General features: G+C 38.7%; 1 protein-coding gene across 3 annotated transcripts; it reads left to right on the forward strand.

The window, feature by feature from the left end:
* The first annotated feature begins 300 nt into the window (after positions 1-300).
* LOC128871266 (esterase B1-like) lies at positions 301-6,772 on the forward strand. 3 transcript variants are annotated; one of them, XM_054113323.1, is made up of 6 exons: positions 301-402; positions 975-1,055; positions 1,161-1,443; positions 1,531-1,681; positions 5,239-5,993; positions 6,067-6,772. In XM_054113323.1, the coding sequence occupies exons 2-6, from the start codon at positions 1,045-1,047 to the stop codon at positions 6,568-6,570; spliced, it is 1,704 nt and encodes a 567-aa protein (XP_053969298.1). In that variant the 5' UTR covers positions 301-402; positions 975-1,044; the 3' UTR covers positions 6,571-6,772. The 3 variants fall into 3 exon arrangements, with proteins under 3 accessions (XP_053969298.1, XP_053969296.1, XP_053969297.1); XM_054113321.1 differs by having other exon boundaries at positions 315-416; XM_054113322.1 differs by lacking the exon at positions 301-402 and adding an exon at positions 679-899.
* The last annotated feature ends 11,495 nt before the right edge of the window (positions 6,773-18,267 follow it).

The following is an 18,267-nucleotide window of genomic DNA, read 5'->3' on the forward strand; positions in this document are numbered from 1 at the left end:
ACTTTACTTTAATTCATAATTTTAACGTGGTGCTCTATAGTGTAGGTATCCATGGTTAAAATTGTACATCTGTCCTCTTGAGAAATGTCAAAAATGACATAAAACAAGGTATGGTCTAGGAATTATTATTCACTACAGACATTTACATAGGTATCACTTTTGAGAGACGCTCTCTCTCGCTTTTATACACATTCACACACGCACACAATCTTCTTTACCTAATGCTTACGACTGATTAGAATAGCTTTTATGTCAATACAAACTTCCAGCGCACTCAAAAGCAGCTAATATATATCAATAGCCCTTTAGATTAGTTAATTAATTCAACAATTTAGTACTTCATATACTCCTAGGCTGTTGTAAAAGCGGAAATTTTTCTGCGTATACTCGTACGGGATTCAGGTATTACAGGTTTGGTAAGAGAGCAGCACCTATCGTATGCGAGCTTGGCGAATTGACTGCTTTATTGAAAATCAATGTTTCTTTGAACAAATAAAAAAGTGAAATTAAAAAAATAATAAATTTTTTTTTGTTTTGCGAATAAAGTGCTTTGCTGGTCAGTAATTTCTTTTTTTATGTTTGCTTTTTGTGTTTCCTTCCTCGTTTTGAATTCATTTTTTAATGGCGAGTATTTAGTTAGTTTGAAATTCAAATATTATTAATGATATTGAGCGCAGTTTTTTTAAAAACGTGGTTTTGTTTCTTGGTCGTGTTAAGTATTTTTAAAATGTCCAGCATGAAATTCCTTTGTTTTTGTATTTTTTTGTATGTGGCAAGGCTGCTGCTATTAATGTTTACAAGTTGTCGATCTTGGAATTGCTTAGCATTCGTCAAAAAATTGTGAAGTGAAGTTACGGCCTATAACCGTCGAACTCTATATACTCAAAATTATTAATTTGGTAATTTTAAATTATCACAAAAAAATTGAAAAGAGAAAACAACTACACTTAACAATTCACAAAAATGTTTTGCAGAGTTTAAAGATTTACCAACAAATTGCACAAACTGCCAACAGCTAACGCGCTACGCTCATATCTTCGAAAAATGGCAACAGAGTAAGTGTGATAAATGTTTTTGCATAATAATTTGAACTTTAATATCCAGTACAATTATTAATTCTCATACGCATGCACCTGTATGTTCACATAACACACCACCAGCTCTGGCATTTTAGAGACAGTGGAATTGCAATTGCCGCAAGGCCGCATCCGCGGTGCGAAGCGGGAGACTGTCTATGGCGATACGTATTACAGCTTTGAGGGCATTCCGTATGCACAACCACCTGTTGGAAAATTACGTTTTCGCGCACCTGTACCCTTTGGAAATTGGAAAGAGACGCTTGATGGCACTAAAAGTCCGCCCAAGCCGGTGCAAAAGAATTTGAAAACTGGTCAAATAGAGGGTAGCGAAGATTGTCTTTACCTGAATGTGTTCACGAAAAATGTTAGTGTTAGCAAGGAGTACGACAAATTCAAGTGCAGTAATATTTCCCATCATTTTCTTGCTTTGCTTTCATGCGAACAATTTTAGATTAATGTAACTAAGCAAATGCCAGTAATGGTTTGGATTTTTGGTGGCGGTTTTCATTCAGGTCGTGCAGCTCGCGATCATCATGGACCGGATTACCTAATGCGTGAAGATGTTGTGTTTGTGTCCTTGAACTATCGGCTCTCCTCGTTGGGTAAGTTAACGGCTATTGATAGTGGGACTGCGTAAAGGTGTGCCATTTTACTTAGGAAAGTTGAAATTTATTCCACTTTCTTACTGTGTTTTGTTAGTGTTGTCTGTGAATTCATTTCAGCTGTCAAACGCACGCATAGAGATAGGCATTCTATGTAGGATCAGCTTTGCACTTGGGATAGGTGGCGCAAAATTAAGCATCCATTTTTTTTTTAAATAATTGCTTTATTAAATGTAAAAAAAATTATATTTACGCGCTTTATTGCTTGTCTGCTTACTCCAGCTGTCTAGTTCAAAAGTGTCAAATATGATTGACGAACGACAACATTTGCAAAAAGTATAAATCTTCCGATAGGCTGATTAATTTTGCGCCACCTTGTGTATATTTTTGTTTTATATCCTTGTTAACTCCTCTCGAGAGCATAGAGCCTCGGCAAGTTTCTTCCATCGTACATGGTTCCGTGCTGTTGTGTTTGCTCCGTCTCAAGTGATGTCGGCATCTGCTAACTCGCGTCGCATCGACCTTCTCCAACTATTCTTTGACCGACCGTGACCTCTGCTTCCTTGCGGATTCCAGTCCAGTGCCTTTTCCGTGATGCTATCTGGTGGTTATCTAAGCGGTTTCCTACCAGTTGCCACTTTCTGCGTTTGATTTGCCATAGGATGGGCACTTCATTCGTTGATCACGACAGCGCGTCGTTGGTGATGGTGTTCGGCCAGAATATTCTACAGATAATGAGGAGGCATTTGTTGCCGAAATATTGTAACCTTTGTGTGATTGTGTTCGAAACCAGCCAAGTTTCACTTCCTGAATGAGCTGAATATTCGCAGTTTAGTGCGCCTGGAGATTTGCGAGCTCGCCTATACTGTGTGCATTCGCCGCAACGCCGCACTTGGTTTGTTTAGTCTGCATTTGACATTTTTATCTGCTCCGCCATCTGCCGTGATATTGCAGCCGAGGTAGCAGAAGCTTGAAAGAAGCGACAAATTTCCGGTGAAATTTGGATTTTTGGAAGCAAGTTCCCGGACGTGCAACTGATGTGTATTGGCAATATCACACCTATTTATGGTCCTCTTGATTGGCACTATAACCGCTTATGAAATTTTGGCCGCTTATGCGATTTTCTCGTACTAACCGGCTCCAGTTGGACACACCAAGTAAAGCTAAGGCCTTATCCACCTGATCTTTCCAACGCAGTGGAGGCCTTCCTCTTCCTCTGCTACCCCCAGCAGGTACCGCATCGAATACTTTCAGATCCGTAGCATTTGCAACAATTCAGACGACGTGACCCAGCCAACGTAGCCGCTGGGCCTTTAATCGCTGCACTGTGTTTGGGTTGTCGTAAGTCGCCTACGATATTCGACTTCACCTACGTGCAAAAGTTCAAAAATCTTCTGCCGAATCTTACTCTCAAACACACCAAGGGACGCCTCATCGAATGTTGTCATCGTCGAAGCTTCTGCGTAATACGTTAGAACGGGTGGGCCATCTAGAGTGTGAGTTTTGTTCGTCGAGAGAGGACTTTACTACTCAATTGCCTACTGAATCAAGAGTAGCACTTGTTGGCTAGCGAGATTCTTCGTTGGATTTCAAGGCTGACATTGGTATCGGTATTAATGCTGGTTCCTAGATAAACGAAGTCTCTTACAACCTCGGAACAATAACTGTCAACAGTGACGTGGGCGATTCACGAGTGCATCGACTGATATCAATATCATCAGCAAATGCTAGCAATTGCACTTTCTTATAAAAACTCAATCGTTTAGTTCTGCTACTTGCATGAACTTTTGCCGTGTCAGGTTAGAGAAGTCAGATGGCAGCGAGTCACCCAGTCACAGTGAAGTGTAGTTTTCATCAAACGCCACTTTTACTTCTTTTGATTAGATTAAGTTTTTTAAATTTGGTCGTGTGCATACTGAAAGAACTTTTGTGTTGAAAGACATCTAAATATAAATAAATAAAAATTTAGAATTAAAAATTGAATCTTCAAATTTTCGCTATAGCGAACTTTTAATTCTGAGTCAGCCGGATTGTCTCTGTTAGTTTTGCAATAAAAAATTCCAATAAAATATTGCAATAAAACAAATTGATAGCATACAGCACTGGAAATATAATATTGCATACATACATACATACTCCATACTGATATGATAATAAGCCTATTTATAGCATTTTAGTGATAAAAGTTTTCTGCTGTTGCAGTAACGGCTTAAAAAATTCGCCATAATTTTTTTGAGAATGGTGTTCAAGTGATTGTTCTTGGTCGGATTTAAGTCCGGGTCGTTCTGGTAACATCGGATTTACTATCGGGGGAACAAGTGGCAAAACATCTAACTATTGTTTCACAAATTTTTTACAACACTCATTGCCGTTTATAGTTTGGGCTCAGGCTAATCCACACAAGTTAACAGCAGAAGTATAAAAAACAAATTACATACCACACTTAACGGCCCTGATATATTTTTATATATACATATCATCCTCCGACTTGTGATGTGCGTTTTTCCACAAATGGAGGGACCTACAGCGCTGATCGGCGAACGAAAGTGCGCGAAGTAACCGAGGCCTTAGGTGTTTCGACCAGAACGGCAATTAATATTTTACATGATAAGTTGGCGATGAAAAAATTGTCGACCCGATGGGTGTCGCAATCGCTCACGGTGGACAACAAGCGGATGCGGCTGTTAACTTTGAAGCAGTGTTTGGTGCGATCTAAGCGAGATCTGAAGGAACTTTCGGTTTGGGATGCGAACGGCGTCATCCTCATGCATTTTTTAGGAAAAGGAAGAACGATCACTGGACAATATTACAGTGAGTTATTGAACCACATTTACAAAAAACTGAAGGAGACACGGTCGCATTTGGCAAAAAAGAAGATGCTGTTTCAGTACCATAACGCACCAATGCATTCAACCGGAGTTGTCGCCGCCAAACTGCATGAATCGCACCCTGAATTGTTGCCGCAACCCCCGTATTCACTCGATCTATTTCCATGCGACTTTTTCTTGATCCCCAACTTGAAGAAATTGCTCGCGGGAAAAAAATTTGGTTCAAACAAGGAAGTCATCGCCGAGACAGAGGCGTATTTAGGAGAGTTCGATAAATTTTATTTTTTGGAGGTATAAAAAATGGCCGGAGCGTTGGGAGAAGTGTATGTTTCTAAAAGGGGGAAAAAGGGGATTGAAAAATAAATAAAATTAAAAAAAACGGTGTATTCATTTCTAACATGGGTACTTACTGAAGTCGTAGTGTATTGCTGCTCTCATCCCGCCGATAGAATTTAGTCAGAACTTATATTATCCGATAAGTTTTGGGACTTCAACTGATTTACGTCAGTCTGGCTGTACTTTAGACGTTGATCTGTTATTTGCGCCGCTTTCTCTCCCTTATTTACTCCGCAGCGAAAACCTTCAATTGAAGGGTAAGAATTCTTTAATTCTGTTATTTTTTTTTTGTTTTTTGCCTTTTTGCCCTACTAAATACTTTTGACTATTTACTCTTTTCTTTATATTTAAACAGCTCTTACTTTTCTTGTCCTTTGCTTCCTTTAATTCTAGGTTTCCTAAGCCTAAGTGATCCGAAACTTGATGTGCCCGGCAACGCCGCTCTCAAAGATCAACTGCTCGCCCTTAAGTGGGTAAAGAAGAACATCTACTACTTCAATGGCAATTGCAATAATATCACCGTTTTTGGTGCAAGCGCTGGCGCTGCTTGTGCACACATTTTATCTTTGTCCGATCAGGCACGTGACCTCTTCCAACAGGTGATTTTGATGTCTGGTTGTGCCCTCAACTTTTGGGCTAATATGCAGCAAACAGATATGGCTTACCGTCTGGCGACATATCATGGCTATAAGGGAGCATTCGAAGACCGCGCAATACTTACGTATTTAGAAAATTTGGATGCAGGAAAATTGGTCGATCATTCACTACTTAATGAGGAAGAAACCCGTAATTTTGACTGTCTGAGCTTTGCACCAACTATTGAACCGTACGAATCCGATCATTGCATACTGCCAACCGATCCATTGAATTTGTTGAAATCAACATGGAGTAATGGCATACCATTTCTAATGGGTGGCACCTCATTTGAGGGATTGCTTATATATCCACGCCTGAAGATGGCTCCGCAATTTATCGATTTAGTTAGACAAGAACCAGAATTAATTTTACCTTCAGAAGTAAGAGATCCGCATAAAAGCGGCCGGAACCAAGCTGAAGGTTCACGCATACTGCAAATGTACTTTGGCAAAAGGAAAGACGCGGTGGTGGCAAAGCAGCTAAAGCAAGATCCCATATTCGATTTGATGCACGTGAGTATAAATGTTAGAGTTGTGTTTCCAATTTCTCATAAAATATTTCTTTTTTTTTTTGTTTTGGTAACAGCTTTGCTCACACAAAATGTTCTGGCACGGCCTACACCGCACAGCACTCGCACGCAGTAAATATGCCACTGCCGCCACGTACCTCTATCGTTTCGATTTCGACTCGCCCACCTTCAACCACCATCGCTTACGTTTTTGCGGCAATGATTGCGTGAATGGTGTGACGCATGGCGACGATCTCTCGTATTTATTTTACCTAACTGAGTCTTGCAAGTTGGAGAAAGATACGCGGGAGTATGCGACTATCCAACGTATGGTTGGCATATACACCTCTTTTGCCAAACTGGGCAATCCCAATTGTGCTGAAATCAAACCGAATGTATGGCTGCCGATAGAAAAGACAAAAACCGATGTTGGTTTAAATATTAGTCATGAGGTGCAAGTAATGCAAGTACCAGATGCTGCTAAACTGGCGCAATGGGATGCTTTGTATGACAAACAAATGCTCTACGGTTCGGTATCTGATACTGAGGAAGAGCCTGTAAAAGGTTCGAGCGCTAATTAACATAGTTGCGCCTCTGATTCGGTTGAAGTGCTAATGCCAGAGCAAAAATTGATAATCACATATGAGATATGAATTTGTTAGATACTAATAGATTTTGTTATATATTATCGTAATTTTTCGGGTGATATAATTTATATAAACATTGCAGAATGTCAAATATGAAATAAAGCAAGTATTCTTATGGATATGTAAATTAGAAAAGCATATTGGCTATTTTATATTTTTAAAAGTTGAATAGTTAAATGCAAGCGCACTCTTAGCTTTTTTAATGAGCTGGCCATGCTTAAAGGTCAGTCAAGGTGAATATTTTTTTCATTTCACCAGAGAAAACAAACAGTTTTGGATTTTTATTTTATGAAAATGCTAACTTTGAATCGTTAGTAAAGAACTTCTTGTCCGTCCTTAAAGTATCGGGTGCTTTTTGAAGAGCTTTAGCACTTAAGGTGTCCCGGTGGTCCAGAGCTCGAAAATTTAGGGTATTTTCAGGAAGTTTTTCAATAAAAAAATGAAAAACGATATTTAAATTTCTTAGGCTTTTTATTTAACTTGTTTTAGATACAAAAATTAAAAAAAAATTTTTTTTAAATTTAAAAAAAATTTAAAAAAATTTTTTTTTTTAAGTTTAATAGTTTTAAAAATGTCGCTGAAGTTACCCTCCCGAAACATTGGACCTGGACGGCGTTGTCCATTTTGGCTCTTCTCTTTACATATCTGAAACACAAAAACCAAAAACCTATGTCCCGTACAGAATAAAAAAAAAACATTTGACAAAATGGCGCGGTTTTGAATTTGACACTCTAATAATCGGTTTTTTTTTAAGTTTTTTAATAAAAAAAAAACGAAATAATTGAAATAATGATATTACGAGTATTCCGGTACGGGTGATAGCCATTGATGTTGTGAAGAACATATTAAAATTTCGGAGGATTCGATTGAACAGTTTCTTTGTTTTTTGACAACACCCGGCCGAGAAAAGTAATTTTGAGATAACTGAGTTTAGAGTTTTGAGAGTGAATGATGCGATCATTGATGCCGCCGCGTGACGAATTTGACTCCACCTGCTAAAACGGCTGTGGAACATGCCATGGAACATTCTTCTTAAAAGCCTATACTTCCGAAATATTAAAAAAAATTGATTTTTTTTTTAATTCTAGACCACCGGGATCTCTTAAATGGATTATATGAAATGTAAATATTTATTTTTATTCAACTTTTTTTATTACAATCTGTGAGTTAATTTCATAGCATTTATCCACTCCATCATACCAATTTTTGACAACTTTTTCCTATAAATCTAAATCAGCGGAAAGGCCACGAACGATGGTCATATGGTCTCCATTCTTGCACGAGCTGTTTTTATAAGCCAAGATTTTCACGTAAAATGTTTCCCATAGTCGAAGGACAACGGCCAACAAGCTAAGAACGAGGACGTATCTTCATTTCGGCATCTCCTTCCACACTTCGTTCTATGAACTTTCCGAACAAATTTGTTTCTTCTTTTTCAAAATAAATTTCCACAATATGGAAGCGTTGATGATGACTTGGCAAACCCTACTGCACAGAAATGAAAAAAAGTTGCCATTCTCGACTTTCAAATCGTAGTTATCGATACCGATAATTCTCATGCAGAACAACACACTCTAGCATTTGGGTAAAGAACGTTGTAAACCTGTTCCTGGAGGGCTCGAAGATCGATGGAAGTATTGGGGGAGGAGTATTCTGCAAGAAGCTGCCCATCAAACTACCAAATACCGAATTCACTCTACTAGACCACTGCCACGTGTTCTAAGCGGAGGCAGTCGCAATCAAAGAAGCAGCTGATTAGCTGCTCAAAGGAAGTAAACGCCTATTCCTTGACTGTCCCATAAATAGAACTCAAAGCTCCTTGAGAGCGCATTCGAAATTGGATGGGATATGCCTGACTTCTTTTTCGATTGGATCCGAATTATTAGATGATAGGTCTATTTTGATACCTGGGATCACAAACAAATTGCGGGAGATTACTGTGCAGATTAGCTGACAGGGAATCTGTGAGGTGTCTTCCCCGCGAAATGAGGGGATCTCTTTGACTACCAGTAGTCTGCTCCCGGAAAGGCGGGTTTTGCTTCAACTCAGCGAGCGCTGGGCAAGTACACAAACTTTAAAGGTCGCGAGATCCCTCTGGTCACGTGCAAAGTGAATGCGCTGAAGAGAGCTTCTAAGGTTAGCCAAACCTTTGTGAGTGCCCTTACCGGACATGGTACGCGGCAAATATCTGGAGGATGGGGTGGAATCATCTCACCACCTTCTGTTTAACTGTCCTGCTTTCGCTACGCTAAGATTTAGTCATCTTGGCTCTCACTTCTTTGTTACGCCTGACGACATAGCACAGCTATTTGGTGGATTTTATATGTAGACGAGCTCAGGGTGAACATTTTTCACAAATAATTATTAAGAGCCATGTTTTGAATAATAATAGTGAAACTTGAAAAGATCTAAATTTTTACATATTTTAGTTTAAAAAACTGCTAGATCCGTTTTTTGAAAAAAGAAAACCAAAAAACGCATTTGAATCGAATGACACCACTTTCAGGGAGGAACTTGAGAACTGTAGGTGCAATAAATTTTCAGCTCCTAATATTCACTAAAATTTAATAAAAAAATTTAAATAATCATAATTGAAAACTTTTATTTATAAATTTCTTTCTTGAAATAATTTGCCTTTGAAATAATCAGCTGACTTTGACATTTATGCAGCAAAAGCAAAAACAAAATACAGTGAAATCTCTCTCGGACGGACTCACATCGTGAGTCAGTTTTTGGCCGTCCAAGAGAGATGTCCATTCAAAAGACGGTAACTTCTGCCGGTACATAAGATTTGGTACAGAAAAAATGTCCCCCCAAAGGGAGGTGTTCAGCTAATAGAGGTGTCCGTTAGGAGAGGTTACACTGTATATGCAACTTTCTGCATTAGTACTGCTGCTATCACCTTTCATAAAGCTGGTGCGGAAAACCAGTTTATAACCAATACACTAAAAAGAAAGGAACTTGCTAGGTCTCCCAAACCTTTTTTTTACATTTTTTCTTGTATTTCGCTATTTTTCGGGATATCCTTTTTCTGTGCAAATTTTATTTAAAAAATAACACTGGCACACAAAAAAAAAGTTGTCTGTACACCGGGTGCCACCTATCTACGGGCATGTTTTTCGATCCGCTGAATACGAATTTCAAGTCCGTTTGGGCCGTCCAGCCCTCAATAACGAGTAACTTGCAAAAAACCCCAAAAATTAGCAAAAATTCGAATAAAATAGCAAAAATAGCAAAAAATTGATAAAATAGCAGAAAATTGCTGCTTAAAAAATTGAAAAAAATCTTGTAAACACAATTAAATAAATTTTATTGTATTGTTTATTAAAAAAATACAAGATTAAAGACTGAAAATGCAAAAAAATTGTAAAATCTATGAAAATGACGTATAAAAAGAATTAGAAGAACGATTTTCCTAACTTTCAAACTGTTGTCCGGTGGTATCGAACTCTTTTATTTTCAAAATTTCTCTTTCGTTTGTTATTATCTTTTGGTATATCTCTTTTGAGTGTCCAGCAATAGTCTGCCATCATGTTGATATTCCAATTTCCTTGATACCTAGTCTCCACTTCACTTATGTCTTCATGAAAGCGTTCTCCCTGTTCTTCACTGTATTCCCCAAGATTTTCAGGAAAGCAGTCGATGTGAGAATCTAGGAAGTGTAATTTTAGATTCATTAAGCATCCTAAGTTTTTGTAATTTGTCACTAATTCTTCGGCTATTGTCCTGTAATTTTCACTTTTATTATTTCCTAAAAAGTTATGACACACATTTTTTAAACTTACCCAAGCTGGTCTCTCCGTATCATTCATTTTACCTATAAAATTAGCATCCTGAAATAGAGTTCTAATTTGGGGTCCATTAAAAATTCCCTGTTTTAATTTGGCATCACTTATCGCCGGAAACTTTTCTCTCAAGTACTGAAAACAATCACCATCCTTGTCCAGAGCTTTGACATATTGTTTCATGAAACCTAATTTGATGTGAAGTGGCGGTAGCAGATAGCTTGAAGGCTGAATTAATGGTGTTCGTATTACATTTTGAGTACCGACATTTAATTGCACTCTCGTAGGCCATTCCTTTTTCACATAGTGATTCTTTCTGTCTCTGCTATCCCACAAACATAGATAGCAAGGATATTTTGTGAATCCTGATTGTTGGCCTAAAAGAAGGGTTGCGATTTTGAGATCCCCGCAAATTTGCCATTGGTGTTCTGAATACTCTATCTTGTCCAATACAATTTCCAAATTTTCATAGGTCCCCTTACGCTTCGTCGAATGGGCTATTGGAATTGGCGCTAATATGTTTCCAATGTGAAGCAAGACAGCTTTGAGACTTCTAGTTGATGAATCTATAAAGAGTATCCACTCATCGTCTTTATAGATATTAGGTTTTAATTCATCAACCAAGCTTTTAACATTGGAAAAACTTCCGGAACTCCTCTTCTCTATTCCGATAAAAGTAAGTACGATCGAAATTAGTATGTAACGGATCAAAATACATAAAAAATTATGCTTTCCTTAGATCTCAAATTTTTTCTTTTGCCAAAACATTGAATTTTCGCTATTTTTTGGATTTGTTTGCAATTTACTCGAAATTGAAGGCTGGACGGCCCAAACTGGCTTGAAATTCGTATTCAGCGGGTCGAAAAACACGCCCGTAGGTGGCGCCCGGTGTACAGAAAAATTTTTTTTTTTTTGTGTGCCGACTTAATCATTGAAAAAAAATTACATTTGATTTTTATTTCCTAGTTCTGCTCACAAGGATTGAGTGCTACAACAACAAAGCTTTGCAAATAAATTTTCAGGCGAACCTGTGCGGGGCAATAAAGTACTACTAATTTGCGATATAACGTAAAATTATCTAAAATGAATTCGTAGAAATGTCACAAAATCTCACCAACCTATCTAATATTAATTAGAATTGAAACGAATTTGCAAAATGAAAGCTAAGCTTCACTAATACTAAAACGGAAAGTTGAGCAAAATAATATTTCACTTGAATACTTCTTTTAATATCAAACACTTATTATCAGTGGCAAAAGCATAAACTCAGTATCTGGTGGTGCTATTTATATAAACAAATATGGTGTCATTTATTCTTAATTCGAGAGCAAACTTGTAATTAAATGCAATTGCCGCAAGTGGATTAGTTGTAAGCTTAAATATAATATTACGTCCAAAGTGCAACAATTAATGTAATTCTTTGCACTGACATATTTGCATGCCTGTATTTTAATGTGCAAGCGAGACAACCTCGACATACCAAGAAAAATATATTCTGCTCAAATATTTGAAAAGATGCAAGCCAATATTTTAAAATAGCATTGTCATAAAAGTTTTGTTTACTCAGAAAATGTAATAATGGATATCAGCTAAAGTGGAGCGCAGTAAATTACTACAAAGGGCCAAAGCTTCCAGAAGGAAGTGTTTTTATTATCAAAACTAGCCATACAGTGCCTGCGCTGCTGTAGCTCAATGCTTTTTCTTTTGTTTTTTTGTTTAATATCTCTTTATTGTTGCTTGCTCTTAAAGCAAAGCAGGCGTACAGTGGTTATAATATTTTTTTATTTTTATTATTATGAGCGACTTCTACACTGTGATCTGAAAGATCTATTTTGTCTCCAGCTGTTTCGAGCTCTCCGCTGACCATTCTCCCGTAAAGATTGAGCTTCATAACCCCCTTGGCGACACACCAGCTCAAACTGACTGGAATCTCTTTCGATATCTATGTAGTATCTCCACCGAATAATTTAAAACTCCCACTAAAAATGGAAATTAATATTCCTGAAGCTGCTGAACATTTAAACTGCTGTTTACGACAAGCTGCTTGAAATTCGACCGCGCCTATCTCTTTCCCAAAAAAGGCACTACAAATTTCTCCCAGTATTAAAGAAAAACTACGAGAAAAACAGTGATGGCAGCGACCTAGACACCCGGTGGATAAACAAAAAACTTAAATGCACTCACAAGGCAACTTAAAGAAGCTTTTGTTAATGAACGAAGCACACAACTTAATCGCTACCTCTGTAGTCTTAACGCTACAACAGATTCTGAATATTCGCTCGGGAGGGCTTTTAGCAGCCTATAAAAAGAACTAAACTCTGGCTACCTGCCCTTCGAATGGAAAATAATGCTTCGAAAAAGCAGCGACATTTGCCCGGCACTTAAAAAGAGTATTTACCTCACACTTAATGGTCTCTTCACCCGGTACCCTAGAAGACGTAAATTCTGTACTAACACAAACCTAGCAAATGGAGCCACCCATACGTGCATTCTCTAAATTTGAAGTGACCATTAAAAATCTGAACACAATTAAATCCCCACGCTTTGAACTTATTACAGTCAAATTACTCCAAAAGCTCCCATAAAGAGAAGCTCTTCTGTTAACTTATTTATGTATTGCCATAATACTAACTGGAAATCTTGCCTGCTCGGAAAGGTAGCCCTAGCACAATCCTCAAAACCCAGTTTGCGGATGGAGAGATCAGTGCAAAGTACAGAGAAGGAAGGGAGATGCTACTATGCCCTACAGGAAGTTGCCTCCAGAGGCCAAATCTCCTTGAACCTAATAGCGGTCTGAGCAGCAATGGATTTAACTTGAAGATCCACGGGAATTAAGTGCAGAATGACGTTGAAGGCAGCAATGGGACATGTTCTACAAGCACCAGTGATGCCCACACATGCAGTTTTCTGCACTCTCTCTACTTAGTGATGTTGTAGCACTTCTGAAGAGCTACCCACCAAACAAGTCAACTATATGTCAAAATTGGCTGAACATAGATTTACAGGCGTAGAAGGCTATACTGGCCTTCTAAACTCGATTTTCTATGTGCAGCTTCCAGTGAAGCTTGGAGTCAAGTATTACACCAAGATACTTGACTTCTATTCAGAGTGTAAGACATTGATTGTTTAGTCTTGGAAGCTCAAAAGGTGGAGGCTTGTATTTCCTGGTGAATAGCAGCAACTCCGGTTTGTCAGAGTTTACTCTGAGATCGCTACGGGCAGCCCAACTACTGAGTGTAGCCAGTGACCTTTCCAAATTTCAGCCATTACTGATGGGAAGGGTCCTGAGACCATCAGGACCAAGTAATCGGCGTATGCTACTACCTTAACCCCACCCCTGTTTAAGCGAATTAAGGCTTCATCTACAGCTACTAGCCAAAGGAGAGGCGAGAGGACGCCGCCCTCCTGCCACAGCATTTATTTTCCTACCACCAAGCACGGACGAGATCCAGAGGTAGATAGGTCTTTCTACCCCTAGCCTATTTAGAGCAGTGACAATTGACTCAGCTGTAACATTACTAAATTCACCCTCTATGTCTATAAAGGCCGCCAAAGTGAATTGGTTTCCTTCCAAAGATTTTTCTACAATCCCTACCTCATGTAAGGCTGTCTCGGTAGATTTTCCTTTCAGGTAAGCGTGTTGGGCTGGAGAAAGTCTGGTTTCACAGTAGTCTCGAATGTGATAGTCGATCACTCCTTCGAACTTCTTGAGAATAAAGGAGGTAAGATTTATGGGTCTGAAGTCTCTGACCAAGGCGTGGTTTCTCCTTCCTACCTTAGGAATGAAGACCACCTTGGTTTTCTACCAGCTTGCAGGAACGTGGTTTAGCGAGATACTCGCCAAAAAGATCTTTTAAAGAATGGGAACCACCAAGGTTTTAGTCTTCTGAAGCATCGCTGGCATGATATCGTCGATAACTGGAGATTTAAAAGGGGAAAATTTATCGATTGCCCAGTTTATTCTATTGACAACCAGGACAGATGTCAGGGACATCAAAGGTAACTAACCCGTCCTGCCGATTCGCGCCTTCGTTACAGACTGCAGCAATAGAATTTTCCGGAAAATGGGCATGGACAAAGTTTTTAAAGATTCGCCTGAAGATTTAGTTATCATCGATAACTGGAGATTTGAAAGGGGAAAATTTATCGATTGCCCAGTTTATTCTATTGACAAACAGGACAGATTTCAGTGACATTGAATGTAACCCCTCCTGCCGATTCGCGCCTTCATTACAGACTGCAGCAATAGAATTTTCCGGAAAATGGGCATGGACAAAGTTTTTAAAGATTCGCCTGAAGATTTAGCCCACTCCCCATTCTCTCTTTTGACAAGAGTTTTACACAGAGTGGTCCTTGGAGAGGACTCTGCTGAGTCTGGCCGAGTCTGTTCAATAGATTCGCAGTACTCTTTCCAAGAGCTGCGCTTCGTATCTGTAATGACTTTCTAGAACTCTTTCAAAATTACTCGGTAATCTTGAAAGTTCCTTGTTTGATAACATTTATTGACGACTCTCCCAACCTTCTCTTTCATCTTACTCCACCAGAGAGGAAAGTCTTTCTTGCTACAGGATACTGGCCACTTTAAAGGCATCTGATAGGACTTCTCTAAGTGTATTCTTGCATGCCCAGTTGTAGTCCCTAGTGGTAGTTAGAAACTTATCCTTGTTCTGCTTCTTGCTGAAAACCTTATGAAAAAGTGACCAATCAGTTATTTTAGGGTTCCTATGAGGTATCAAGGTTTCCCGAACGAAATTTACCCAACCTCCGAAGAAATCTGAGTAGATCTTGTGGTGGCAAGGAGCCAAGGGGGTCACTTCTTAACACATCAGTGCCAAAGACCTCAAGACCTCGCACAGAAAGTGGTCAGCCGTCTCATGCTCCTCTTCACAAGCTAGACAGGGTCTGAGATACCTACCTTTTCCATGTGATGCTTTCAGAAGGTAATGGTCACCATATTTATACTGACGGCTCAATGATGGATAATAGCACTGGATAGGGAGTGTAGTCGCAACAATTATCTTTAAATTGTTTCTTTAGGCCCCCAAGCCGTTATAGTGTCTTTGTCGACGCCATAGACATAGACTTACCTCAGGCAAACCTAAGTAGTTAGTTAGGAGATGGAAATCAAATGCAGGTATCAGAATGTGCCTTACGGCCACCGAGTGTCTTGTCTTAGACAAGCACCCTGGCTAACCTAAACTAACCTACCCCATCCATTTTTACAATTTTTGGCCACACGCGTCATACTGTGACTGGGCTTTCAATCTCTAAATAAAAACAATAAAAAATTTATGAATTGCATCATCTACCTAGTAAGTGTCGCGCAACCCCGGCGTGCCATATCAAAAATAATGATAATGCAAGTATATCGAAGCAATTTGCGGTTTGCATTTTCTTATTGTTATTATTCTATTTATTCTGTAATGGAGGCAAATTTACGGCGGCCGGGAACCGCATACAGGTTTTTAAGCCATCTCATAACAGCCATCTCATACTAGAACCGCAAGCGGACGCTTGCCATTACCTGTCAAGAAGTAGCCTCTTTGACAAAACCACCAAGCAAATATCTCTCATTTATCTCAATATAAATGCCATTTCAAATAATTCTGATGTTAAAAATTTTCAATAGGAATCATAAAAGTAAAGAGTGCACTGAGAAAATAATTGAATTGGGAAAGCTTCCATAATAAAAACGTTGTCTCACCATTTCTATCGAGTTGATATTGACTGACACCGGCGCATCATTGGCATAGGCATGTATGTGTGTTGTGTTCAACGAATGCCAATGCCAATGCCATTAAGTCATGCGACACTTGTATGTGCAAGTTTGTATATATGAAAAAACCTAGCGCCAGCGTAACCCAGCGAACAATAAAATTAAGTGACGCAATATACAATATTTAAGGGAAGGCAAGTACGGACAATCAAAAAGGGCAAATTAATATTCGCAAAATTCCTTACAGTAAAGTGAAAGGGGCTCCAAGGTGCCACTTCCAAGGATGCACTTCGTCGGGAGCTGTACTTTTAATGCTTCGCAATATTTAGCATTCTTACCTTTTAGTATTCCTACTACTATCGTAAAACCACCTTTTCTTCGTTGTTACAATTAAGAAGCAGAAGTTCAATACCTTTACAAGGGCAGGCTGTACTATTCATTTATAATATCATTTAAAATCAACGTATCAGTCGTTGCCATAGAAACACAAACTGACACGAGCGACACGGACGCATTGACTAAAGAATTGTGATGCCCGCTTCATCTAATGCAAAGCTCAATTTCATTGTACTCTCGTGGTCTTGCAGGTATGTATGTAGGAGATTGGGAGGCATTTATGACATGGCTTATCACAGCTGTTACCTAAGCAATAACCAGGAAAGTATCTTCAATTTCTTGTGCGGAGATACAAGCAGCTTTGATCATATCATACATAGAACGCTAGAGAAGTGTGTGGGGTCAAAAAAATATAAAGTAAAAGGTATGTAGTCCAGTTCAAGCATCTTTAAGACTTGAATGCGACGCTCAGGAAGCAAAACGTTCTGAGCGTTATTTGACTTTATTGAAATTCACATAGATGGAATTATCCGATAAAGGTTAATTCTTCTTAATAATATTTAAGTCTTGGTCAACGTAAGTCCTGGTCAACGGTCATACTGGACCATTGGTCTACTAGAGCATGCTTCCTTTTTAACTTTTATATAATATTATCAGAACGAAATCTTTGTGACCACCGCTTTGAAATTTAAATTTGATTGGTGGATCATAAAACGCTCAGGCTAAAAAGCCCATTGTATTTAGAGCTCTGGAAAGTCGATATATAGTCAAGAAGGGAAGGAGAAAAGTATCAGAGAAAGAGATAGGCAAGAATATAGACAGAGATAGAGATAGTTAGTCATGTGATAATTTTCAAGATTATTTGACAAATCTGTAAATATTCTCTAGTTTTAGAGAACGAACTCATATTCTCTTGACATCGGAACCAAAACTCGTAGCCGTGCTCTAGCAAAGGCAGGACACTCACAGAGAAAGTTCTCAGTGCTATTCGCCTCCTCCAAGCATGACAGGCACATTGGGTACTCAATGATTCCAATGGTGGTCATATGCTGACCCCATGGGTTGAGCCCTGTAGTGATACCGACCATCAACCGAACGTCTTTCCTTCAAAGTTTTAGTAGAAAATTTGACAGTTTTCTGTTCGGACTTGTCACAAAACACTTTGCAGTTCTGCAGCGCTCTAGACCGGACCATCGCTCTTTATGTAGATTGCCTAGCTTCTTCTTACATTCTTGAACAATCTTTGTGATTTGCTTCGCGTTCTCCTGGGCCTTCAGAGCAGCCTGACTGTCACTGAAAACTCAAATCTGTTTATCGCTCCATTTCCTCTCGATTATCCATTCGGCTATTTTCAGGATGGCAAAAACTTCCGTTTGGAAAACGGCTGCCATTCCCCGCTTTCCTTTTGCATTCAATACCTCAATGCGTCCAACACAAATTTGTTTGGCCGCTTGATCCACCTCTTCACCTTGGTAACAGTACCACTGAAAAATATATCGAATTTTACCTTTGTTTTCGAACACTGCAATGCACAAATGGATTCCGAACCTTTTATATACACTTGTGGTCACATAATTAAGTCACTTTAACTGTTAACAATTTTCGCAATATTTTTCATGCTGCATTTTTTTCGTACATTTTTTATAAAAACTTAGTTCAGCTCAATAAAATAAATTTAAACTTTGTACAAATCTCACAAAAATTTAACAAATTTAAAAAAAATGTCATCTCCATTGTCAACGGCATAATAAGAATCTTTAGAAAACTTCTGGGTGTGCAGCCCATTCAATTTAA

The sequence above is a fragment of the Anastrepha ludens genome, chromosome 2 (genome assembly GCF_028408465.1).
Source record: "Anastrepha ludens isolate Willacy chromosome 2, idAnaLude1.1, whole genome shotgun sequence".
Classification (NCBI taxonomy): domain Eukaryota; kingdom Metazoa; phylum Arthropoda; class Insecta; order Diptera; family Tephritidae; genus Anastrepha; species Anastrepha ludens.

Coding starts and splice junctions, on each gene's coding strand:
- LOC128871266 (XM_054113323.1), top strand. Junction 1,682..5,238: donor CTATCGGCTCTCCTCGTTGG/GTAAGTTAACGG, acceptor CTTTAATTCTAG/GTTTCCTAAGCCTAAGTGAT. Junction 5,994..6,066: donor CCATATTCGATTTGATGCAC/GTGAGTATAAAT, acceptor TTTTGGTAACAG/CTTTGCTCACACAAAATGTT.